The 27,220-nt window shown below is 34.4% G+C and overlaps 1 protein-coding gene across 1 annotated transcript; it reads right to left on the bottom strand.

Moving 5' to 3' along the window:
• On the bottom strand, window positions 1-27,220 carry LOC123695843 (meteorin-like protein). Its single transcript, XM_045641788.1, has 5 exons — window positions 26,948-27,220; window positions 4,192-4,403; window positions 3,793-4,080; window positions 1,818-1,953; window positions 1-1,409 (listed from the first exon to the last, which is right to left on the bottom strand). The coding sequence occupies exons 1-5, from the start codon at window positions 27,061-27,063 to the stop codon at window positions 1,190-1,192; spliced, it is 972 nt and encodes a 323-aa protein (XP_045497744.1). The 5' UTR covers window positions 27,064-27,220; the 3' UTR covers window positions 1-1,189.

Below are 27,220 nucleotides of genomic sequence, written 5' to 3' on the forward strand. Positions count from 1 at the left end.
TACAAAATATATTAATTGTATACATATATTAGTAAATAAAGTACCTATATGTTATTTTACAGACAAATAGTTTAATATCTTCATATATTTTATAGATTCTGTTACTGGAAGCACTAAATTGATAGGATTTAAACTTAGTTATATAAGCTATCTTATATATAGTAAATTGACATAACATGAGGTCGATAAATATCAAAAGGTTAAAATAAAAAGTGCTAAGTAATAAAAATTATGAAAAATATATAACTGGTTTACACATTTTTGCATAAAAAAGGATCTTAATACATAAAATCCTTGGAAGTTTGCGGAAATAAAGTTTAAAAGTTAATATATTTTTTATAAAGTTCTTATATTAAAAATATTAATTTGTTTCAAATAGCATATCATATACTATAAATGGCAATAATATAATATCCATTAAATTTTAATCTAAAATGTACATTATTTACAGCTTGAGATCAACCTTATAAGCTATATATAAATCTTACATTTGGCACTGTGGACCACATTCATTAATATTAATTCATATTTACAATATTGCATTTGTACAAGCTAATTTATGGCAAGCGAATCTTCACTTATTTTTAACACAGTAAAGAAAGTATCATCAATGTTTCTCTATTATCTAAGTTTATGTTGTTCAAAGAATTTAGATATTTCATAGCTTGGTTTATTTCATTGTATTGATCAAATCCGGGAGATCATATCACGCTGCATTCCCGTCAACTATGTTGTGTAGCACATGCCTGTATCTGTTGTGCGTATAGTACATGCTCTCATCACATCACAGCACCCCTTTATTCTAAGTCAGCACGTACTGTTGTAACAGCGCCCAGTGCGAGCAACCAATACACCACCCCCCTCTATTCTTTCACCGTGTACATCGCAGCATATCCCAACCCTCCTGCAAAGTAGTGCAGCTGACAAGGTGCGCTCCTTTCCACCGCCCGTCGTCCCACAGTTGCTATACTCTCACTAATGCAACAGCTTTCCCCATTCCCACACACCAGCTTATTGTAACAGCGCACAATGCTGCTTCCAGTCAATTCCTCTTTGATTTAACCTGGTACTAACACTATTACAGTAGAGTGTACAATCGCGCTCCCAGCACATCCTTCCCCCATTAATCTCGTACACTTGTCCTATTACAGCAGGGCGCACCCAATTTACCCCTACAGTCCCCAGACTATTACAACAGAGCACAATGCGCATTCCCCTCAGCAGTTCTCCTCTTCGCCAATCTATCCCATTGTTCAGCATGCGGAGCGCATACAAGACGTAACCGACCCAATGCCCGTCGCGCCATCACCACGAACTCGCCCGCGCCCGCGCCCGCACCGCACGACGCGGACACGTGCACGTGCGCGTGGAGTGAACGCTTGGAACGGAGCGTGTTGTCTGTTTCGTACCTGGAGAAGAATGAATTACATATTTATTTATTTATTTATTATATACATATTAGAATATTGATCTATAGAATTCAGTTTATAAGGGTGACTTTAACTTGTCTATAGGGAATCTGTAAACGAATGGTTGATCATGCTTTACTGTTTCTCTACTTTTGTGTGTGTAGGAAGATTAAATTTGAAATAAAATTGATTGTTGTTGGAGTGTTTATTTAGAATATTAAATTGTATCTGACATACGATGTTTATATATAATGCTTCATAAGAAACTTTCACATCTTTGAACGTGTTTGTACCTACATTGTTGTCTCAACAACTAAATAAAAACAATGTTATTTTTTACACGATACAATAAAATGTTAAATAAACTTGGTGACACTCAGGATATAACAGCTTTATTAATATACATACCTATAATATTCATCATCTACATCACTAGGCTCGCCATCCGCCCCGGTAGCGCGGACCAGTTTGGTCAACCGCAACGTCAGCTGAGTTGTGTCCAAGTCCTCCCGCTGCTCACTGCCCACTATTACCGCTCGGGATACTGGAGACAAAGAAAATTAATTGTTAAAATAATATACAAGTAATAAATACCTACTACACACGGATAAACATATTGTAATTTCTAAGTTTCTACGGAATTTTAAATAAAACTAAATTAACCTTAAGGACTACAATAGATGAGAAATTCAGTTATAATCTCAAAAGGGTTAGCTTAGAGACAAAAAGGGTCCAAATCTTTTTTATTTATCAGTTCGTAATAGTCACTACTTAAGTCACCAACGCACGCTGACGTCACCAAATTCCAGACGCACAAAAACTGAAACACGTCCACTATATTGGTACTTATCTCTATTGTTACAGATATATTTTTTGTTATACGTGAATAAGCAAATTGTGGAGCATTTTGCAACTTTTGTTTGAAGTTTGAACGTAGATAAGTGAATTGTAAATGGACATTCACTCGGAGCCGCCCGGAGCTGATAATTACAGTGGAAGCTTTTAGCTAACGAGATACCTCGTTATCTTTTAAAATCTCTATGCGTCGTAACTATTTAAATATATATTTTATACACAAAAACTATCAAGTCATATATTTCAACGTATGAACATTTATTACTAAGTCGTAAAGTAAAGACGACTAAAAAGAAACTACTGTTTAAAAAAGATTAAAGCTAATGAAATTCAATAAAATAACTTTTATGTCCGATCGTAACTCTAATCATCTCTCTAGCATTTCCTACTTATTTTTTAATAAATTGCAGTGAACATCAACTCAGCGTTTAATTAAAATTATTAATCGGTGTGACAACTAACCCAGTAATTAATGTTTGTTATAAGCTCGGTAACGAATTAAAATATTCAAGTCTTAATACAAGAGGACCAAATTGTTGTTCTCGCTCGATGTCACGCTGTTTGGAATATCGATGATTATTATGTAGCATGACACACAAAAATTTCGAAGGTTCGTGGTAGAGGCGGCTAATAACGTCGAGTCGGCCGCCCACCGCTCCGCGGGCAACTACAAAACACCATTATAATCTATCACAATGGCATAAAAAACCTCACAAGTCCGCTCCCCACTGCGTCGCGTGCCTTTCTACTCGTTTATCCAGTACTCGTCATCTTTACTCATTATGGAGGTAAATTGAATCTAAGCTACCCCTATCCTGCATATGTACGAGCTTCCGTACTCCGGATTCAGGACCGGTATAAGTTGCATTTTGATCCCGCGCCATTCTAAGAACATCGCGCGGTCACTTAGCGGTACAACAAAGCCTTGTGCAACTTTTTTTAATAAAAAGCACTTTTCTCGGTAATCACGAGTAGGATAATAAGCGCATTCTCAACAAATACGCGGTGGTTAAGTGAAAAGAAATTATAATTTTATTTAATAACGTAAAATTTTACGTAAGGAATCTCGAATATAGCGACAAATTGCCGTGCAGTCTCCGTCGCGCGCTCAAGAGGGTTTATTACGTCCAGGGCCCGCTACTGGTTTTATTAAATTATTATGCGAAGGGTACCGAGAACACAATATTTCAGAAAATAGAATGGGCGTACCCGAGAACACGGTCCCGTTAATATAGTTTGTCAAGATAAAGGCTTGTCCAGAATGTCATAATGCAATCGTGCAAATTAGAACCAATAAAATGTTATTAGATACCTACACATTATTAGCTATTAGACTTACACGAACGTCAAGTTATTAGGGCGTTTATTTATGATATTATCTCCTCCGAATTGGCTAACTTTATTATTACAACTAACTCAGTTTTCATCCGACTGTTTAAAATCATTTATTAAAGGGTAGGTAATGTGTTAATGAGTTAACAATTCTAAATAATATTTCTACACATATATAAAACTTCATAAATCTTACCGAGATCGCTAGTGCAGAAGGCTAGTTCGAGTTCCGACTCGGAGCACGGCCTGCATTCAGCCGTAGCGGGGTCATAGTGCCTCTCCAGCGAGCGAACCTCGTACTTGAACGTGGCCACTCGTCTCTTGGGCCCCTCTTCTGGCTCTGCTTCGACGTACAAAGCAGCGCGACCGTGCTTGCTTCGGAAACAGCGAAGCTCGCGAGGGTCGTCGTCGTCAGGTGCATACAGAGGTATCAACTTGCGGACACCCTCAACGAAGATACGCGCTGGAAACCGCTCTGCAACTTCTGAAAAGGAAAATTTTGATGCAAATTTGTTTCCCACCATAATAGATATTTCAAATATTATGATCAATCAAAAAGCAAACAACATTATGCAAAAAATCTCAAGTCTCTTACCTAAGTCATTAAGCTGCAGCGAGTGAAACAAGTCAGGTGGGTCTGGGCGTCTTATCACTCGGATGCACACTCTGAAGTCCCTCTCGTCGGCGGGTAGCGGCGGTCGGAAGAGCAGCCGCAGCGCACCGCGCGGGTACAGCCACGACACCGTGCCCTCACGGCACCTGAGGTACACCGGCGTCACTCCCCGCTCAGCGCTTGTGCTCAACCCACTGCAACAAAAAACGCATTAACGTTAAACACACACTCAAAACAAACATATCATGTCCGACATTCATTATTGTTGTATCCATTAATGTTTTTGTCTCCCGCTAAACGTAATAAAATAAATTAACATTTGAAATATGGCTTTCGTAAATTGTTTCAGCGCGACGACGTAATTAATCATTTATTATATTACGCGTCTGCTGGCATTCATTTATCACAATACATCCAATTTAAATTTCGTAGCAATCTTGTCTCAAATAATAATTAATAATACCTACAACGATTACGAGCTGTAAAACAACAACATGAGCGGACATTTGCGCTTCATAAAGTAGTGTTTTTGTATGAAATTACATTATTATCTAGATGGAAAGTGTGTGGTGAGGGCGAGATTGCGGCACGCGATCGAAGTGTCATTTCTGGTTTGTATCTCGAGAAATGCTCCCATAAACAAGCCCGAAGCCAATTGTGCCCGTATCTTACATCGGCGGCACGTGGGCTGAAATTCTGGAGTAGCGCCCACGCCCAGCCGACGACCCCGGCTTTTTATTATAAAACTAAGATATATGACTGAAGCGACGCTATAAAAGATGCCATGTAGGATTATTCTTATATGCGACAGCAATAAAAAGACGAAACGACAAGGGGTTTATGTAAAACGCATTGTACGTGTGGCCCGAGGTTGACGCTTCAACTTTATTATCGGGTTATGTTCCCTTGTCTGCTCCGAAATGTCGTGTTACGATTTATTTTGTATTGTAAGAGGTTTACTACGTCCAAGTCAGAGTGTTGGAGAAATCGCCTTCAAATCATTTTATGGCATAATGTTAAATATATGTATTTGATTGATAAATGTATTTAATATATTGATGGCTTCATTTTCCTAGTACTGACTTGATTTACATTTTTTACAAGTTTTTTTTTTTTAATATGGATTACTTTCGGATCAATTTTTACAAGCAATCCTTTAAGTTTTTATATGACCATATTTACAAAATGAGCTTTAGCGATCACATCCTTAATGCCTTCACGTCATCGCGGGGCTTCCTAAGCCACCCTAATGTGTTGGCACTTGGCGTACTAGGTATACGGGCCAATACAAAAACCGGTCGGTGAAGTACGTCTCTTCAGACTTCGCCGGGTTCTGTATTTATTTATCTTGCTCTTTAGTGTAATATAATAGCTCCTTAATTGACATTGCATTATAATATCGGCTCTTATATGCTCTTGAATATTTAGTACCATTGAATCAGTTTAACTTTTTGTTGATTTTTACGTGCATATGATAACATACTTTTTAACGCATATTTTTATTCCAAACGTATGTCTCAATTTTTTATAATAACAAGCGAATTTAAAAAATCTTCAAGACAATAAAATCAAATACTATCTACCTAGTACAAAGTAAAATAAACAATAATGGTATACGGAATTACAAAATAAAAGAAAACATAAACGCATTAATATAAGAAAAAAATCTCGTAGGGTTTAAATCTCAATAGTCAAGTGGAATTTTACCTACATGACAGGTCATGCACACGTGTTGCCGAGGGTAGACGGGGGTTAACAACCCTTATGAGACCACAATATTAGTAAGTATCTAAATTATTAATTTTAAAACAATAAGAACATTACATGTACAAGGTCCTTCTTCAAGGTACATATTCAAAATATAACTTATTCTAATTACTATAATATACAATATTGAAACCTAGATAAAATTTAGCTTTCATCTTAATTTTTATACAATGAAAAGTATTTAAAGACTCTATTCGAAATTGTTATTTTTAATAAAAGCACAGAACATTCATATAATTTTATTTAACTCCTAAAATGGGTTGTGCATCGCTGCCGTCCGCGTCGCGCCTAAACGTTATCGGCGCGCGCTAAAACAAACATACAAAAAACAATGCCACGCTGAAACCGCATATATGTTTTTCTAACTTAAAAAAATACAGGGAGTGATAACTGGCGTGGGTTGTTTCGTGTTCTGTGGACATATTTTTTGTTGACAATCGCGGATACAATCTTTTAATAGTCAAAATGCGTTTATAACAACACAGGTTTTTGTTTTGACCAACAATTTAAAACAAGAATATTCATTTTCTAGATTTTTAGATAGCGTTTTTCATCACTGGTTTGAATCTAGAAACCGGTATTGAGGACAAGTACCTATCTTTTTTGGTAAATTCTTGGTAATTCTTTTTTTAAGATGAAATTATAGAAATACTTTTCGCATAACATTTGCTTGATTTGTAAAAGGATTTATAATTATTACGCGAATGGATGAAGCTTATACGCGCTGATATGACTAAAAGCTACTAATGTAGACACGCTAATGGATCACGAAGTAGTCCTTTAAAATTTCCATCAATAAAACAAACTATAAAAATGCACTTAACGCATTTTATATGTGGAATATATGCGCTGCAGCTTATTTTCCTTTAAAAGTCGTAAATTTTAATGAAATTGTACAAGATAAGCTTATATATGAAATTTGTGAAATCGTCTAACACTGCATCAATTAATTCAGAATGTCGCGTAGTAACAGTACATCAATCCATTTCATACATTGGTATTAGTAATAAAAATCTTTGAGATTATATTGAAGTGTTATATCGTGTTGTTAAAGCGGTAATGGGCTTTTTACAGCTTATTAAGAGTACCTTTTAGTTGTAACAAAAATGCATTGTCGCTTTACGACCAACCCGTCTGTAATTAAAATCTAGAATCAATAAATCTAAAATTTTAGCGTGCCAGTGTTATAATCTCAGTTTTGAATTGATGTGTTGCCTAAAGCGATTTATTTTTTAATAATATAATAATAGCATCTATAGAAAACGTTATGGAGAAACCCGTCGCCGAATATAAATAGAGGTCAAGCGAAAGGTGTAACATAATAATACCCAAATATCCTTAATTGTATTTTAATATTTGCATAGAAACACAATATCTTCTGATTGTTGCCATAAATTGTTTTAATATTGAGAAAGATTTGTAGAAAGACATAATTATGTAGTTATATCGACTGTGGATGTACATATTGTTACGTAAGTAGAAATGGTGTAGAAATTAATAAATACTAAATAAAGACCACAGCATCGAAATATTTGCAAAATACGCTCATTTCTAGATAGAAATGAGCGCATTCAAATCATGAATATTTATTAAGTATCGAAAACATCATAATTCTCTTTCTTTCTAGAGAAACACCTATTAGCTATTTCAAATTGTATCGCAATCTACGACTAGAAAGTTCGTCAGACTCGTCTCATAAAGCCTTATCATATAACAACAGAATAGTAAAATAAATGTATATCTTTTCTACGAAGAGTTTTATTTATTCTCGCCCAAAACCTGGCGCAAGATAACAATGACGAGTGCATTCAACTTTCATCCGAATTAGGGTTGCCTGTAATAAAAGAAACATTATGTATGATAAGGCTTTTTACCATTTCGACTCGTATTATGATTTGAAGTTTACGTAAATTTTTATATTTGTTCGTGATAATAATATGATTAACTATGATAGTGTTTCACTATAAGAAAATTTTAAAGACCTCAATAATATTTATAGATCTTTTTTTTGTGATTAATGTTTGTTTTTGTGTACGGTTTCCAAATATAGAGCTACTTACTTTTTCAGAGACAGTTTTTTAAGCATAATACAAAAAAATACATAAAATACGTATAATATTGGTAACCCTAAGGTTGTCACGCGTGTTATAGAGAAGCTGCCCACGCGCCGCTAACTCAGTAGCCCACCTTACATGACATTTTTAACATTCAAATACATATCGAGCAGACTGAAAATCGGTACCAACTTTCTGTGAATAAAATTTTTACAGTCTTATAAATTATATAATTCACGGTAGCAAATTATACTAACGACGACAGTTTATTGGCTAACAAGAAGGAAATTAACGCAATCTCGGTGCTCAATTTATTTAGTCCACCTAAGACTGGACTGTGTAGGCTAGTTGCGTAGGCACTAAGCTCGTTTGATAATAAAATAAGATACGGCTAGGCTATTTCTAAACGGGACTGGATAAAATCTGTCTCAACGGATATGGTAATACGCGTATTGTGCCCGCTACAGTTTCGAGTCCCTTGTCTCCGAGCTCTGTGAGATTTATAAGCTTTCAACTTCACCCACACATTTGAAAGTCCCAATGACGCACACAGCCGCAGATGATAAACGACTTTTTTGTTTCTAGGTTGGACTCGGAGCCATATGAGTGGACCTAAAAGTAGTTCCGCGACTTGCCTTATACGTGGTCGATTTAATTATTTTCGATTTCATGCATCGTATTAACGATTATTTCTGTAAACAAACCAATAAAATAAAATATGAATGTAAATCCACCGCTTTTATTATTCAAATCATATTTCCAAATGTTATGCGTTATTAATGATTATTGCTATCCAACTGATGTTTAGCATTTGCTTCTTTTATGTCGTTATTTTTATAATTCGTGATTCATTTTGTCTTGTTTCTCTCGAAGTCGATTAAAGTACCTACACGTGAGCTCAATTTATCGTAAGTGTCAAAGCATGTATGCAGGATTTCCTTGAAACAATGGTTGGACGTAGATACATTTACAAAACATTTGGAGTTTGGACAATGGCTGCGCCGGCGCACGTGCGTACTATTGTATTCTCTACATAAACCTGTATCGGCCCTATAAGGACATCTATGGTATCTGATAATCTATATCTTCAAAATAGAATTACAAAAGCCATATTCGCGGTCGGAATGTAAGAACAAAAGAATGCGTTTAGCCGTTGAGGTATATTATAGAGCTCTACGTTATATTTTTTCTATATAATATACATTTGTCATTTTGAATAATACCAGAATTATCTACTTTAGTACCTACATTCAGTATTTACCTCGCAATTAAAATTAAAGCAAATAAACCATCAACAATATACAAAAAGGCATCCCATTAGCATTCGGACCATTGTTAGCCAGATACTGGGCTAAGCAATCAGTACTACCTACCTACATAACGTGTTTCCAGCTATTCGTCTTGATTGTATAATGGAGTGAACTCGTGCGGAGAGCGCGTGGGCGACCCTCTGTCATCGTCTCCAACACGACCTTATATCTACGCGGCTCAAATCGCGGCCACCATTGGTGACGCCTCTGCTGAGTATCACTAATAATAATATGATCTTCGTATCGACGCATAGTGCTATCGACTTATGTTTTACCATAACGAGTTCAGAGTTGTAGGACATAAAAGTTTTGGTTTGGACGTTAATGTTTGGACGGTAAGATTTGGTCTCTATAATGTAGAGATTCAACATGATTATTCTTTGTATTTCATAAGTAAAACTCAACATAATATACGTAAGAATATCCTATGGGTATACTTATTTATTATTATTTTATGTAACTCTACAATAAAATTTCCATACCTTATACCTACTTAATAACTATAGGAAAAAAAGCTCATTGGGCGGCCTTACACTTCCTACTTTTAATATGCATTCAATCACAATGATAAATATGTACCTGTGCAGACAGGTCTGATAGCACTTACAGTCTGGAACGTGACTAAGATCCTATTAGAGCAATTTAAGGTAATTGACTCAACTACCGCGGAATTATATGCAGAAAACTATGTTTGCACCTGGCTATGCGATGCGTGTAATAATCGTATAATGCGTTTGCTTCCGACTGTTATTATCATTGTGATCAATCAATTTTTATTACACCTTGCCGAGTATAAGAGGTAATTAACACATAATATAATTCAATGCACATATAAAGAAAAAGGTAATAGACATATTTTTTAAAGAAAACTGTTTTGTCTGCATTAACCACGCCCAACCACCGAAAGAGAGTATTAAAAGTTCACACATATTAAAATCCAACATAAAAAAGCTATCAAACTATGTCACGATCTTAACGACTACGTCATCCGTACAACAAAAGTATTAAAGAACCATCAGCTTATACAGAGCATCATAAAATATTTTTTCACACCAATATCAGAACATCAATGAGACTGCCCATGTGCGGCGACGTCACCGGCCGTGGCGCCATGTTAGCATATGGAGGCCATGGGACTGACAGATATTGTAAATAATGTTTGGAGCACACCTACCGCTGACCTGTGAGCAAAGTATGGGATTTCTGGTTTCGATAAAGTTGAAAAGACGCGCGAAAAAGACGTTATTAGTTAAAGTACCTAGTTTATAATAAAATACGCTCTTTTTAGTTGTAGAGACTGGTTTTTAAAACCAATTTTGTTATAATAGTCCAGGCGAAGCTCTATTTTACTTTGTGAAGAAACTTCAATATTTGAAGACTTTAAACTGTTAGTGATATTACAATCTTTTTAATTTGCGGTGTTTGTTTTAATAATGTTAAGTTGTTTATATTATAATAATATTTCGCTCATACAGCGGAACAAAAAATGTAAGAATGTTATAAAACAGTGCTAGTTACCGTAGCGCTACAATTACGCGCAATTTAAGAAGCATATTTAAGTAATTAAGACGCTGTGTAAACATCACACATTCCTTCATAATAACAGAGAACCGAGGCTACAAAACTTCAGTTTTTTTATTATATTTTCAAGCATGCTTTCAAAAACATTCCAAAACATAAGCATACTTTTCCCTGCGAAAAGAATCTTTCCCACTTGTGAGAAAATAAACAGAATAAATTTATCATAATAAACATTATAATAAATTCATATCGCGTGTTATCAGCTGTAGCTTACACGCAAACAGTTTTTGTTGTAAATGCAAATAGTTGCAAAATGAGACGAATAATAGGGGCAGCCTGGGAAATGTCGATGATAAGGTGATAGCAAGGATTTAATCCGATCATGTATTTATCACAAGCTTTCACGTGAACGCTAACGTGGGAATCGATGGTAAATCATTCGAATCATTTCAATACACGCCGGCGGCAATAAATTTTTTGATTAAATTTTTCGCACGCATATTTTCCGTGCAAATAATTTAACCAATTTCAGCTTGGTATTGGACTTTTTTGCATATTTTGGTAGTCAGTTTATAAATTAATATATTATGGATAAAACGTAACGTCATGACTCATGATACTAGGTATATGTATAGGTACTTTAACATTAATAATTTAAATATTTATATAACGTGTATGTATTATGAAGAACGTTGTAATTTATGGATCCTCTATTTTTTTAATAAAATATAAGGAAATATTAAAAATGTATAAGTCAATAAAAAGTATACATACAAACAGACAAGATAATTCAGATAAGTCCTTCTCACTATATTTAACAAATGTCATATTGTCAATTGCACGTCTTGGCATGTCTCTATCAAGATAACCAATATAATCTCATATGAGATATTGATTTTCGTGTGAATTAGACCATGCTTATACCGCTCTTTTACGATTATAAACATTCAAATTATTTTTTATTATAATCTAAGATTTAAAACTATATGTATATAGTGCATTGGGGGGGGAATTTCGTATGAGGGGTAATTTCAGAAAATTGTGAATTATTAGAGCATCGCTTTATCGTATCGCAAAGGAAGGGCATGAAGATTTTGCTTAATCTATCGATAGTTACGTATTAATTTAACATATTATACGTATTGACACCGTGGCCGGAATTACCCCAATGCACCTTATGTATATTTATTAAATACTAGTGGTCCGCCCCGGCTTCGCCCGTGGTACATATTTCGCAATAAAAGGTAGCCTATGTCCTTTCTCGGGTATGAAAATATCTCCATACCAAATTTCATGCAAATTGGTTCAGTAGTTTAGGCGTGATTGAGTAACAGACAGACAGACAGACAGAGTTACTTTCGCATTTATAATATTAGTATGGATTACTATTATATATTTTCTATACTACCAACTTCGAATAAAAAATGATAAAGACATGACAATAGACAATAGACACTCCTTCATTAAACATCACAAAAATAACAATAGAATTTATAGTTAGGTATTTATATGACATGATTTAATGCTACGCAAAATGGTCCCCACGGCATAATAAATCATGGAAAGAGTTTTTGTCATACAATACCTATACATAATAATATATTTTACCTATAACATTAGCATAATATATGAGATAAAAAAAAATATATTGAGAAGTTATCAATATCTTCTCATAGCCTATCTTTATTTCTATTCAAATTGATTAATGAACATAATAAGCAAAACATAGAATATAGATACATAATACATTGCACAACCTTATTTACCTACACTGCTTATACAGGTCAATTTATAATGTTTACAATACAATGGGCTTATAAAGCTGATATCGATAATATTCATTAATATTGAACAGTACTTACAACTCCTTATAATTTATAACAGACAATACTATAGAAACTAAATTATATTTGAAATAGTTCACCTTGTATGAAACAACTTTCATTCCGATAAGGAACATAAACAGCAAGGGTATTTGCTTATGCTGCAGAGCGATATTATCAAATACGAGTGTTAAATAACGCTTATATGCGCAAACTTATGAGGTCAGCTAGTTTATATTAAAAACAAAACTGTTTTGGTTTAAGCAATAACATTAAACAAATGAAAAAACAATTTGAACGTGTGCAATAATGGATTTATCACGTTCTTCATAATTTTAAATACAATTATGTATGATTCGATATATCCAGATCTTTAGTTTAGGAATAAATCTTAATAATTTGCGAAATGAATTAATATTCTGATTTGCAATATTGTCCGATAAATTAAATATAATTGGGGCTTGAATAGCGGTCCGACCGGTGCCTTTTCGATATCCAAATTAGCAACGTTGTTAACATTGTCTCGCGCTGTTTAGTATCATCCTATAATTTTATCAGTTCTTGTATTAATTAATTTGTTGGTTTAATATTTTTATGATTTGTTTAACTTATTTCGTATATTTTGCCTATGATTTCGTAATTATAACATAATAATGTGAAATAAACTTTATTTTATTCGAGTTTGAATTACTACGTAAGTAATGAGTTATTGTATATCCCCAAATCTTAGATTTATGTTATCGATAACGAGACGTGAAATGTAAATAAACAAAGTTTTACAGCCGAACCCGCATGTGTTTTCACAGACGCGCGTGAGAAAGAGCCGTGCGGTTTGCGCACTGAATACTAACTATTGGAGTATTTCACTTGTGTTTTCATTGGCCTACTATATTACGTTTTGTGTGATTCCCAGGCCAAGGTTCACAATGGTTTTGTCATGTAATTTTTAGTATAAATCTCAAATCTGCTGAACTATAATCTACCTTATACTGAAAGAGTAGTAGAGAGCTACTAGACGGGACAAGTATTTGACAAGGGTCGTATTACCATAGTATATTACTTTAAATAATACAAAAACTCATGAAAATGAGCTATAAAGACTATTAAAACAAAAATACAACCTTAATTAAATGTTCACAAACAAAAGACTTCAACGCATTGTTTGTATTTACGCACGTTTTGTCTACATTTGCAGAGATATATAATTATATTTAGTTTATAATTTATCCAGCTATTTGGGTTTAATTATGCACTATTTTGAGGTTTCTATCTAGCTATTGGACGACAATATATTTTTTTAATTTCATAGGTATGATTAAAAGTGCACAAAACAGATAAGTCCATCAAAAAAGTATTTCTAGAGAAATTCGCATTGCCCATTCAAAATAATCTCTGATCAAGAGATAAATTATAACGGCTGCCAGATCGGAACCGATACCGCGGGTCGGTTTTTCTTAATTAAATTTAATGTCCCAGTATCATTGCAGTGAAACGGTCATAATTCACCGGCTTTCTAATGTCCACAAAAACTGTCTCGTGGCTTTACCAACAATCGTGATAACGAAGCAAGCGGAGCACGAAACGATACTTTAATCATCCTTCAATTGGTTTTCTATCTTACATTCTATACCAGTTATTGGTACTTTTCAATGATTATATACCGATGCTGTTTAGATATAAACCATTTAAAACATAACACTACAATTAAAAGTACAATGTACAAATCAAACCAATTGCATTTGTAACGTATTATCAACGGCTTAGTAAAGCATTATTCGTTAAATACCCATTCATTCTATAACATGGGACTTAAGGTAGTCCAAAGATTTATAGGTTTAATGAACTAGAGCTAAATACAGTGACCGCTACACATTCACTGCATTAAAGTCTCTATACGGCCAAGTAAAAGCCACAATACTTGTAGCGAGCAACAATAGCAGGCCGCTGCGCCGCACCGCCGGCGGACACAGCCACTCTAGCTATACGTACCGATGTATACTTTCCGCATTGAGATTGCGTGCCGCATGCCGGAGGCTGCGGACAATTTATAGCTCAGTGGAACCACGAGTACATGCTTGTTATTATTTAACGGGCCTCTGAAACTTGGACACCGGACGCCCGAGGCTATCGCGAATGCAAACCCGATCGATCAAAAACCAACCGCTCGTCGCCTTTATTGGGCAAAATTGTCCTCGGAACGAAACGGATCGCAATAATTAAACAACTTTTGATATGTCGAAGTATTTGCATTCAAAATGGTCAACATTTGCATTCCGAATTGGATAAATTGGCTTCAGAGATTTAAATGTAACCAAATTCGTAATTTAAATACCGTTCGCTATATTCGGCTCTCGTTTTTTGCCAAGATCGATTTGAATAATATTATAGAGGTGTCCAGACCGAATCCGTTGCAATACCTTACATAGCACGTGCGGTTGTATCGAATATCGTTGGCGATGCAATGACGAATGACTCGGTTGCTTAACAACTCTTTGAGCCGGTTTTACGCTTCTCAGAGTTTGTCTAATAAAGACTCATATTTATCTCAGTTTTTCTAAAATATATCACTTTAAAAATCTTCATGTACCTCGTTATTGTAATCATTTGTAATCTAAATCTTGTCAACTTTTTACAATAAAGCAGCATCCACATACCAGATGCATTATCAAATGGGCAGAGAACGTACCGCATTGTCCAAACTACACCATTAGCTGCATTAGGCCGGTTTATGGTTTACGTACAAGCGCCTATAGTCATGAAACTCCTTTTAGAGCTTTGAGTGCAAGCGAGAAGGTTCGTTCTTAAGGAGCGACTCCAGTTGACCGGCCTTGCGGCACGCGCCAACCGTCAACCAGTACGATCTGATTAACTCACTTCATTTATACATTCTATACCCGCCGCCCACACTTTACACAAACTGAGCATAAATATCAACATCCAGTACCGTTATTCAGTGTTTAGAAAGGAATATTGCAATCGAAAGTAGAGCAAAACGTTTTAAATTGATATCCCGAGCCGCTCGATAATTTAGTCAACGCACGTTCTTACAATGACCATGGTTAGAGACCTAGAGCGCAATTGGTCTTTATAGCCTCTATTGTCTACAATATATGATCATTCGTTGTTTATTGCGGAGATAACACTGTCAATTGGACGAATTGAACTATCTATAACAGCTATACAATTCTACATAAAATAGTAGGTATTGTAAGTATACAAGGACACACACAACTACATAATTTTATTTAATGCTCAAATCAAGATACTAAAGCAGTTAGAATGCATTATACGAGAAAGTCGCCTCTTAGAATAAAAAGATGTAGCTAACACCGAAACAAAGCGGTGAAGACGGTCACCAAAAACAAATATTCGTAGAATTGAATGCAAAATCTTTCGATTTTTCTCGAACGTCAGATCAAGCTTGATATGGAAAAGAAGCCAATTAGAGTTTTGCGAATACCAAAGCTCTTAAATCGGATGATGACTGGACAGCGGTTTAGGCTTCGAAGAATGGCTGATAAATTCCAAGGACCTTTGTGAATAATATAATAATGTCTCATTAGTGTTTAAAATTTGTCCTTTTCGGTAATTATACTGTATTGTATGTATCAAAATCAAATCATTTAAATACATGGAATCATATGTTATGTATGTTTTTTCCACAGTCGATAGTTATCCTCCTACATAGATTCATAAAATCGGATGAAATTATATCTATATTTTGTTTGGGCTTTGGACATGCATAATATTACTATTTATTACCTTATGTTCTTGTGTGGTACGTATTTGCATATAAAACATGAAGTCAATTTTCCTCTGATTTATGTTAAACCGTTTGTCCATTCTAAAACACAATAGCATTATACTTATATATCGTACAAAAACAAGTTATGAATATATCAATGCCACAAGAAGCATTTTTATATTTAAATGGTGTTTAAAAATTTATGGTATTGCAGACGTCGTAAAATCCTGTCACAAATTGGCTGTAATCTTTGTTTTGAGTATAAAATCCGTTGAAATGGACCTCTAGGGATTATAGATGATTGTAGTTATAAAATGCATATTTAATAAGTGCGTAAATGCAGTCGCGGTGTCCTTGTTGATTCGCCCGATGAATAATGTGTAATATCATATTTCAAGTTGGTGAAGCGACGGTAATGACCACACTCAAACCAACCAGTTTCAGGATTTATGATTGCGTCTTAATAATATATGCGATAAAATGTTCTATCTTCTTCTGTTCATTGATATGTGATACGAATATTTTTATAACAAAGATCTAGGATTAGGTATGGAAATGAACATTAAAAAAAAAAGAAACAGAACCTTCAAGGCATATAAAACTTTAAGATTACCCCTTCCAATTATGATAATCATAATCGATTCTCCAAGGGCTGTAAAAGTCACAAAGGTCGAAATTCATTTATTATAATAACATCTATCAATAACTCAATAATCGTATTTAACGATTCGCTGAATCATTGTCTTTTGTTCGTGTCACGTACGAGGCTTGTTTGGAAACCACTAAAGTTTAACACAATGGCTGAACCCAAACAATCCTTTGTGTTGATCGGTGAAAAAATATTCAGCCCTCGCGCATGTCTGATCCTATTCAAATAATCCTATCTGTCTATATCGTATGTATCCAATATTTTATTTGCACAAATGCATTTGGATGCGAATATTATACTAAAATTTTAAGGATTAAAGTTAAGATGGTAGGTATCTTTTTTTCTAAAGTAGTTAGTAAAATCTAAGCGATAGTAACAATATATTAAAATGTAAGTAATTCAAAATACTAGTTAATGTTTAATGTAACACCTATACCTACTATCCTTTGTAAACATTTAGAAAAATCTTTTTAAAAACTAATAGAGTCTAGTTTCAAAATAAAGAGCAAAAAATGGCGGCTAGCATTGTACACATGACACCTTACCATAAAATGGACTTTTCTAGCTACTTGGAATGTGTATTGTGTATTTAACATCGGCTGCACGTGAAGCACATATCGACCCGGCAGTGGACATGCTGTTTGTTCATCTCGTTAGAGCTACCGTCCCGCCTACACCTCAGCACTAACCAATAGCAACAGATTATCCCACTTGTCATTAAGCACTGCAGGTGCATCTTTATCACGTATTGATTCTCTTCCAGTATCTCGATAATTCTCAACGGTGTACCTACATTAAACCGCCTCATCAATCATAAATGCGTATACATAGCCGGCGAATGTGACTTTTTAGTTTTTACCACGCATCACTCCGCGCTTGTATCCGTGACCAAACGTTCGTATGAGTAATGCAATTTTGATTAACTTCCAACACGAAGAGCAACAATTGTGGTCGATAATGGAGACATTACTTCGTGACGTGGCTTGCGTTTCAATGCGAAGTGAATAAGAAACGCGACGTCGCCGTCGATAAGACTACTCATATAATAATTATTATTGTTAATTGTAATTTTGAATGCCTTTGTTTACTTTTGGTTTTAAAAGAACGTGTGAAGCTAGTTACGTATAAGGTAATCGTTAAGATTGTAATGTAAACATTACAGTATAGATTTCCCATGATTACCTAACAATTATAAAAAAAATCGTCCTCGATAGTAACGTTGTTTTCGTAACACGCAAAACGCTCGTAACGCCTGCCTACTTTCACTCGAACAATGGTATTCAACTCACGAAGTAGTTGGTACCATTAGACCAAGTCACGAGGACAGTCAGACCGCTGTAATCACCCAAAATTATCAATATACACCAACATAATGTCTTGGCTTACAATGTCAGCAGATAATAACTGGTTTTTGAAATGTATTCAATAATGAAACATAATATTAACCATATTCACATTGTGTCCATTATTAATTAATATCACAATCAAGAATTATTAATATCGAATATGTTTGCTCTACTGAAATCTTGTACACAAGGAAACATGTAAAAGTTAAAAGTTTACTTACAATGGTAAATAGTATGTCATGTATCCATTGTAATGCACTTTATTTGAGGAAGCCAGCGAACCACCTTTTTAAATATACACAAGAAATAACTTTACATATTATATACTCGATATGTGCTTCGAGGTGCGAACTTTAGGGGTAAGTAAAGTTGAGGCGTGAACGCTAAATCGCAGCTCAAATACAGAGGTGTGAAAAGCCTGATCTCGGCTCTTTTATTGTGAAGCCGAGTGACCGGTTCAGTAAATCAAAATAACCGCTACTAATGCGTGATCTATGTAGCTGTGATAAACATATCCTCTTATTTTTAATTCATATGCCTTCATTCAGTTCACACAAGGTAAGTTTTAATCAGATCTTGGGATTAATGAAACTTGCAAGTAGTAAAACGTGGTATACAATTTACATATACCTATATAATGAACTTCTTATACAATACCGACAACTAGATCGTTAAGAATAGATTGGTTATTATAAATAAGAACACATTAATATGCCTTGCAGTTTCCCGCCCATAAAATCTCGGCTCCAATTAATGCTGATAAGTTCTAGTTTAGCAACTTAATAGCAACTGGCTAAAGATATAAAAGTATGTTCTCTATATTCAAGTAGGCAATTACAGTCAGTTACTTAATAAAAACCCCTCTTTATTCATATTAGCTTCTGTCGTTTTAAATTATAAAAGGTTATAGAACTCATATTTATAAATCCTATAGCCAGCTCTGTCTACTCTACATAATATTTATAAATCTATAGCATAGCATTATTCATAAAACAATTTTATATTTTGCTAATTAAAATCCTCTTGAAAATTGAATAATCCAATTTGTACAATACAAACCAATTAAAGCTGAATTGACTCTATATAAATATTTATGAAACTTGATCGGTGTAATAAAAACGTATAAGTTAAGTACCGACGATGAATATAATTGACCGTTGTGTAAAAGCCGTTGGAAGGAAATTAAGAGAAAAAGGAGATGATTTTTACGACGTTCCAGACATTTATTTTTAATCCGTCGATAGTGAATCCTTCTTCCCGTGCTGAGATATTAAATATCATTTAGCGTGTGTCGATATTTTGTTACACGGCGAACGCAACTGCGCGTACTGAAGCGTTATTAAGCATCTTAGCACGAAACCTAATTATTCACGTTGAGGAAGTAGGGATTGATTGACTTGAGCCCACAGGAAGAGATTAAACCAGATATACAACCAAGTGACAACCTGATGTGGCACCCGCTTGGTCTGAACCCGTATTTCCTTAAAATAATTGATTTAATAACCGATAATTAGTTAAAGAAACTTTGAAATAATTATTGTTGTACATTTGAAAGGACTACCACTTTATTTTCTTAATTGGCTCGTTTATTTTTTAGAGATAAACCATTAGCGACATCGCAATGAGTTGTTGCGCATTTCACGATTGTCACTTTTGTAGAGGTAGGGCACCTTATTAAGCGAAAGAAGCCAATTTAACCTTTATCAGGTAAAATCTTTGAGGTTTTAAGTAATGTCAGCCGACCATTGTTGTGTCGCCAAAGTACGTTGGTCATTCCATAATATAAACAAGACGAGGTATGGCAACATGAAACTCAATACTGTTTTATGGCATTCTTAAACCGATACATAATGGTCAGTTACCATTTATCGCCATGATAAGCGAGTTAATTGGGGAAGTATCGAAATTCGACTATAATTACATTTCTTACTAACATTAAGTCCGGTAGATACTAATTATTAAACGCTTCGCTTTTCTTCTTCGAGCTCTACCAATTTGGATAATTGATTTAACAAAGTATGCTTTGGCGATCTTTAAATTAAATAATGAGTTTAATAATTTAAGAATTAGAAGCCACATGGCGATCGTCTCATCAATACCAAAGGTATACCAATAAATAAAAAAGCCCGAGTGTTACGCTCAGGCATTTTAAAAGGGGACGACGCGACGGCGGCACGCTTAGTTTTTGTGATACTAATTTCAGTGTCTCCTTGCTTCGAATTCAACGCTAGTAGTATTATTATAAACAGAAGATAGAGAGCTCGAATCGGTGAAGAAATCATTGCATATTTTATTTTTTGTGGTCGAGATTGCAAGGGCCTATAAATGGCGCAGCGAGCCCTCAGGCGAGTGCCATTTGCAATCGGTTATGGAACGACCGCGAAGCTCTTTTTGCATTATAATCGGTCGCCCCCACTCGTTCCTTTTTTACAATATCTCGATAGCGATGATTGTGAAAGAGGTTTTATACGAAATTACTATATAAAAAAATGTATTTTCTTTATGATGGAAGGTAGCAACGCAAAACTGCATTAATAAGTTTATTAGGTTTTTTTTAGTTATTGTAGTACGATGAGCATTCGGTATTACCTTACATGCTAGATGTATGATGGATGACACGACAGGGCAATCAAGTCGGCGGTTTAGGGACGCTTCGGACAGCATCAAGTTACACCTCACCCGCCTTGCCTCATTAGCGATGCGTCGTATATTTGTAAATAATGGGCCTGACTATGATAGGTAAAATGAAGAATATGTTATCTATATTCGATGCACAACAATATGAAGATAAAAAACAATAGAAATTTTAGGCGCCAAACGCATTAATGCCCAGCATGATTCCGGAAATGGTACTCTGTATAAATAAACAATTGGTTTTGTCGAAAACTAATAATATAAGAAATACAAGTTGACAGCGCGTCGGACAGATTGAAGCGCATTAAAATGCAGCTCGTGCGACGTCGCCCGCGCCCGCGCATCCTCTATAATAACCGCTTAGATCCCTAATGCATTATTCAACAAATCCCGCTGATCTCGCATACCAAATTTTTCGGCGAAATTCCTATTTCACCTCTTCGCATGTTTAGATGAAAAAATTAACCGTTTGAAAGATTTTTAATGTTTGAAAATCATCAGTTATTAAAAAAGGGGTGCTAATATATTATTTTATCAGAGAATAATCAGGGAACAAAACCGTAAAGCAAATGCTTTGTATGTTGATCTATAAAAGTTTATAGAAGGCCATAGATATCGGTAAGCATTAATTACACGTCAGTCGCTCACCTCGCATTATAGGCCAGAGACCGTAATTAGCGCCGATACAGCGAGGCGTCTCCGAGAACGAATTGAAAAAATAAACACCCAATACACAAAGAAGGCCTTTATCTGACCTGCTGATACAATGCCAACCTACATTCGATGTTAATTGGCTATGTTTCTTTCATTCAAAGAATGCTGTTCAATGCTAACATTACAAACAAATTGAAACTCTTTCTTGGAGAACTTTCTAACATTTTAATGAACTATACTAGTAGGTACAACTTGGGCAATGTTGTAGTAAAATTGTTAAGCAATAACTACGAGTACTTTACAGCTCCTTTCCTAGGAAATCACTTGTAAGTAATTAAAGTAAGATTTAACCATAATTAACATTAGACAATATATTACAGCGCGCAATAACGATAAATTAAAACGAGCATAGTCCGTTCAAATGTTTTACTTTCAAAACGGACAGTTTCATTACAATATATTGCCTACGTTTTGTATGTACTTATTACGCACCAGCGTCTATTAATGCAAATAAAGCAAGACGAACTCTACGAACGTTGTTAATTAAGAACTAGGTCAAAATCATTACTATTAATCAACGGGAAAAAAATCATTCTTCATCTTTTGAATTGCTATGATATGGAGCTTTGTTTCACGTATACTGTTATGCATACAAAATGATAAAGTAAAGATGGAAGTTAGTGAAGAGACAGTTAAAATGACACATGGTCTTAGCATTGAATTACCCTTCAGTGTGACGTTTTATCTTTGTGATTGCGCTTCAAGCACATAATAAAAATAGGTCTACGTTAGATCAAAGTTTGAGTGGAAAGATGATAGCGCCTAATTAACGCATAGCTCAAGTACCTTGGGAAATTTACATTCAAGAGAAGCTAAAAGGGTTTGTTACAGACGCTATTGGTAGGTACTTATACTTTATTGTTGTACTTGTGTAGTTTTACATAACTATATGATATCACAGCAGATTCAATGAGCTTAATAGACAGGCTAAGGCAAGCATCTCGAACGGAACACGTGTCGTTGATTGCCCCCAATTGGCGAGCGAATAAAAACAATCGTCGCTTAAAAATAACCGTGATTTCATACAGCAACATGTGATGGATGTTTTCTCTTAGTGGAATCGGAGCGTGGTGTTCCCAGGCTCATCCCATGTGAAATGTCCTGACGCCGCGATCCCATGAACTGCCGAAACGTTACTTGATTACTAACGATCATAGTAAAAACACAGTATTACCATATGTAAAAACATATGTAAGGAGTAGAGGAAACTCTTCCGGAATTTCACATTGCTTAATTGAACTCGGGGTAGCCATATGCGTGCGATTACTGGCCATCTGATGTTTTATCACCCACTGTGATACGGCGACATCCGTATTTGCGGTTACACAAAATATAATATATAGGTCATTCAGGAAATAAAGCCGCAAAAAGTTCTCATGGCATATTTTTATCACTTTTTTATATTCAAAAGTTGAAAACAACCACATATCGTATGTTAGGCATTTATTACATCCGCCGCCTTGATAAAGATAATTACATGAACTATAAATACTATATATTGCATACATATTGCATACCTACTAAAAACAGTATAAGCTAAACTTTTGAAGAGCGGTAAGACAGCTCACAAATACATAAAAGTTGTAAGTTGGAGAATTATCCAACTATCGCAACTTTAATTCGTATAACGTGGCACAAACGGCTTTATTCAAACATTCAAAAAAACATTAGTCATGATGTCAACATTCGGTCGTCTTAGCGTGTTTATCGTCTATTATCTATTATGTGGGGCTGGCCATTGTTGAGTCTAATGCACTTCGTCGTGTCGGCGCCAAGCGACGTTGTTAAAGAGTTTTTAAACAAATTAGCCTACGTATTAGTAAGTTATATTGTACTTTTTCTTGCAGACATTGCGCACATCCGCTGAGACTTACGCATGCACAATGCAAGTGCGTGGAGCAATTTATTTAGACAATTAATGCATTTAACTTGACGTCGAGTCTTCCATAAGAAATAACTCTTCCTGCTTAAGCAACATAACATAATATAACATCCGCTTACATAATAATATTAACTGGAAAAGTGCGAATGCTCATGTACTTATATGCGTAAGAGGACCATCACTGCTTGATAAGGTGGGACCTGTTTGTATAAAATATGTTAAGAGTTGCCATTACTAAACAGATACGCGCATTAGTGCCATCCTTCTATGGAGTCATTACGGCGATGCATGACTTTGCACAGATTTACTTAAAGGATAAGAAAGATTAGCTAGATTATGAGGGATAATCCTGCTTCGCACTTCATGGATTATACTACTTAACAACCCTTCACATTCCTAGCTACTTATTAAAAATTCTTCTACAGTTATTGTTGGTAATTGCAAGCTGTTTGAATTTACAGTTTCCAACTTTGTTATCGTTATGGTTAGCCTAAAGCCCCCATCTTATTACAAACTTTTTTTTATAAATCCAGATAAATGTTTGATTATCCAGTACTTTGTAAAGAAGTTGTGCGGTAAAGAAAAGCATGAAGGGTCAATAGAATAGTGTACAATTACAGAGCACAAAGGAAATAATGCATAAGAGAACTTAGCTGACAATTTAGGCTACTTATCAATCAGTGAATGTCGTGCGAACGCGTTATAATAGGAGGATATTATAATAAACAGCTCGCTCCCCTCCGTATCCCTCCCTAATAAATATTAATGTATGAACTTGAAGCCCCACAATGCACTGATGCCGGTACATTGACACTCAATTTGCTTTTTTGCCTGCATTATTGATTGTCTCTCGTGAAATTCGTTCTTCCTTTGGGATAAAGGTTATGATTTTGATTGACGTGCGTTTATCTAAAGGACATTGTTCACCACAATTCAAATTGGATTTTTGTAGTTACAGTATAATAAGAGTAATTGAAACCGTATCGTATATTCTGTAGAAAAATGTACATTATTCGTTTATTATACTTTCGAGTTAGAGGCGTACTCAGATAATGTAACCCTTGTTTTATACGGGCCACGGGGTAACAATAAAGTATCTTTTCATTGTATTGTTAAACAATTGATACACCCCCAAAAGCCGGAAGGGTCACGTGTCCCGGGTGACGAGAACGCTTTTCCCACACTTTCCCACGCCACCCCTCAATGGGAAACCCAACTTGTTGATTTTGTTCCGCATTCGCCCTCATTTAACTCCGTTTCCGGAGCGTGCATTAGCTATAACAATTATTAACTTTTATTATGATTACCTGATGACATGTATAGTGTCCCTAATGACATAATAGAAATAAGAACAGAAATTAAAGTGTTTACAATCTTTTATAAATCATAGTTACAATGTTCGGTACTACCACAGACTAATAATAATATACTTACTACGTATACAAGTACTACTGATAATGATATTCGAGAGAATTAAATACATTCCAGCTCTTTTACCTCTTGTTTTTGAAGCCTTTTACGAAGCTTCTATTCGTGTTCCATTGTTCGTTTGTATTCGGCGAAATTTCTTTGGAACTTGTTTTGGATTATGATGACATTAAATAACTTTCTATATTCTGTTCTGTTATTTGTTGTTGTTTTTTACATTATTATAACTTGAATAATTATTATATCTGTCTAATCCATAATAGCTTTATAACTTTTTAAGGATTAGAAACGATTGTAAACTACTGGGTCCTCGAGAAGATTAAATTTTAATCTTAACTCTTTTAAACAGAATAAAAACAAGATAATTCTAGAATGTCAAAGCAGAACCATGATCATCAGATTACAGATAAACAAAAGCAGAAGAAACTACAATTTGCCAATTTGGAACACGCAAGCGACCCACAGACATCGTATTAGCAAATTGCACAGCGCGAATGTCTCGCAGCTCGCCTCGGGTCAGGATTGTGATGGAAATTCTTCAAACTAATTGGAATTCTGCATAAATGATCGGAATAAACGCTCATTTGGAATTGTTATGAAATGCCGGAGATCGTGTAATTTGAAAATTGAGAATGTATTAAACTATCTGGAAATAAATGTAGTCATGGAGCTGTAAGTTTTCCAAATAAAAAAATGGCTTATGGTACAAATTAAAAAAAATATATATTAATACATTATAAATTATAATAATACAAAAATGTCATATAAATGAAAGGACGAGAGAAAATATTATTACAAATCTCTACCTGACTCTACTGTTACTCTATACTCTACTCAAAGATTACACGTCAATTGTCTTAAATACAACCCTATTGTTATGCTTCAGGCTTATTTTATTATCTTTCTTAATCCTTAATCTTATCTTCTGTGCTCACTAAAATATGACAATGCTCTAAGATTTACTAAGAAATAAACAAAATTTGTTAAGATTACGTTATATTCATTAGCAACCCTATTCCCTTACCAATAAAGTATATATTTCGTCGACAGCTGCGGTAATCAAGTTTTATGATGAAAATAAAACTTTTTCGAAAATATTTTATAGCCTACAAAGTTTTTAAATATTATCTGTACAACCGGAAGGAAGTTAGCGCGGAAAGTTTTTTTTTTTTAATTATTAATATCTCAAAAAATTGCTCCTTAAATGCTCCATCAGAATCAGTAATTGCTCCACTTCTATAATTATTAGTTTATTTATAATTAATTTAAAAAAAAATCCAAATACTGAAAACTTGATTTCCCTATAGAATGAAAAATATACACTTTTCATAAAAAATTTTTTTGCAAAAAAATTGCTCCTTAAATGCTCCATCAGAATCAGTAATTGCTCCACTTCTATAATTATTAGTTTATTTATAATTAATTTTTAAAAAAATCCAAATACTGAAAACTTGATTTCCCTATACATAGAATGAAAAATATTCACTTTTCATAAAAAAATTTTTTGCAAAAAAATTGCTCCTTAAATGCTCCATCAGAATCAGTAATTGCTCCACTTCTATAATTATTAGTTTATTTATAATTAATTTTTAAAAAAATCCAAATACTGAAAACTTGATTTCCCTATAGAATGAAAAATATTCACTTTTCATAAAAAAATTTTTTGCAAAAAAATTGCTCCTTAAATGCTCCATCAGAATCAGTAATTGCTCCACTTCTATAATTATTAGTTTATTTATAATTAATTTTTAAAAAAATCCAAATACTGAAAACCTATCTACCTGTAATTATATTATAAAAATATAATAACTTAAACAAATTCATCGTTAATGCAATAAATTTAATTATTGAAAAAAAAATCTTACCTTCCAGTCCAATCACATTGGTCTCCAATAGGTCCCGCCTCCGCAATACTCGTAAGACCCAAAACAAAAGTCCAAAATATTGTCCACGGTTCCATTTTAAAAGATAATAAGATCATATTTTATTTAAAGAAAAATACACGTCAATAGAAACGTCACATCACTAAGTTCATTTTAAATTCATAATTAATATCAATTCTAATGTTTTGTTAAATAAAAATATACTCAAACAATATGTAACGCAAAGAAAAATTGAGCATACACCAGCTCTGCTCT

This window comes from Colias croceus, chromosome 11, assembly GCF_905220415.1.
Source record: "Colias croceus chromosome 11, ilColCroc2.1".
Taxonomy (NCBI): domain Eukaryota; kingdom Metazoa; phylum Arthropoda; class Insecta; order Lepidoptera; family Pieridae; genus Colias; species Colias croceus.

What these genes read in the sequence shown, in the direction of transcription:
- LOC123695843 (XM_045641788.1), bottom strand. Translation starts at nt 27,063, where the DNA reads ATGATCTTATTATCTTTTAAAATGGAACCGTGGACAATATTTTGGACT. An exon ending in CAATGTGATTGGACTGGAAG is followed by an intron (nt 4,404 to 26,947) that starts GTAAGATTTTTT and finishes TTTTTGTTGCAG; the next exon opens with TGGGTTGAGCACAAGCGCTG. An exon ending in GTAGATGATGAATATTATAG is followed by an intron (nt 1,410 to 1,817) that starts GTATGTATATTA and finishes ATTCTTCTCCAG; the next exon opens with GTACGAAACAGACAACACGC.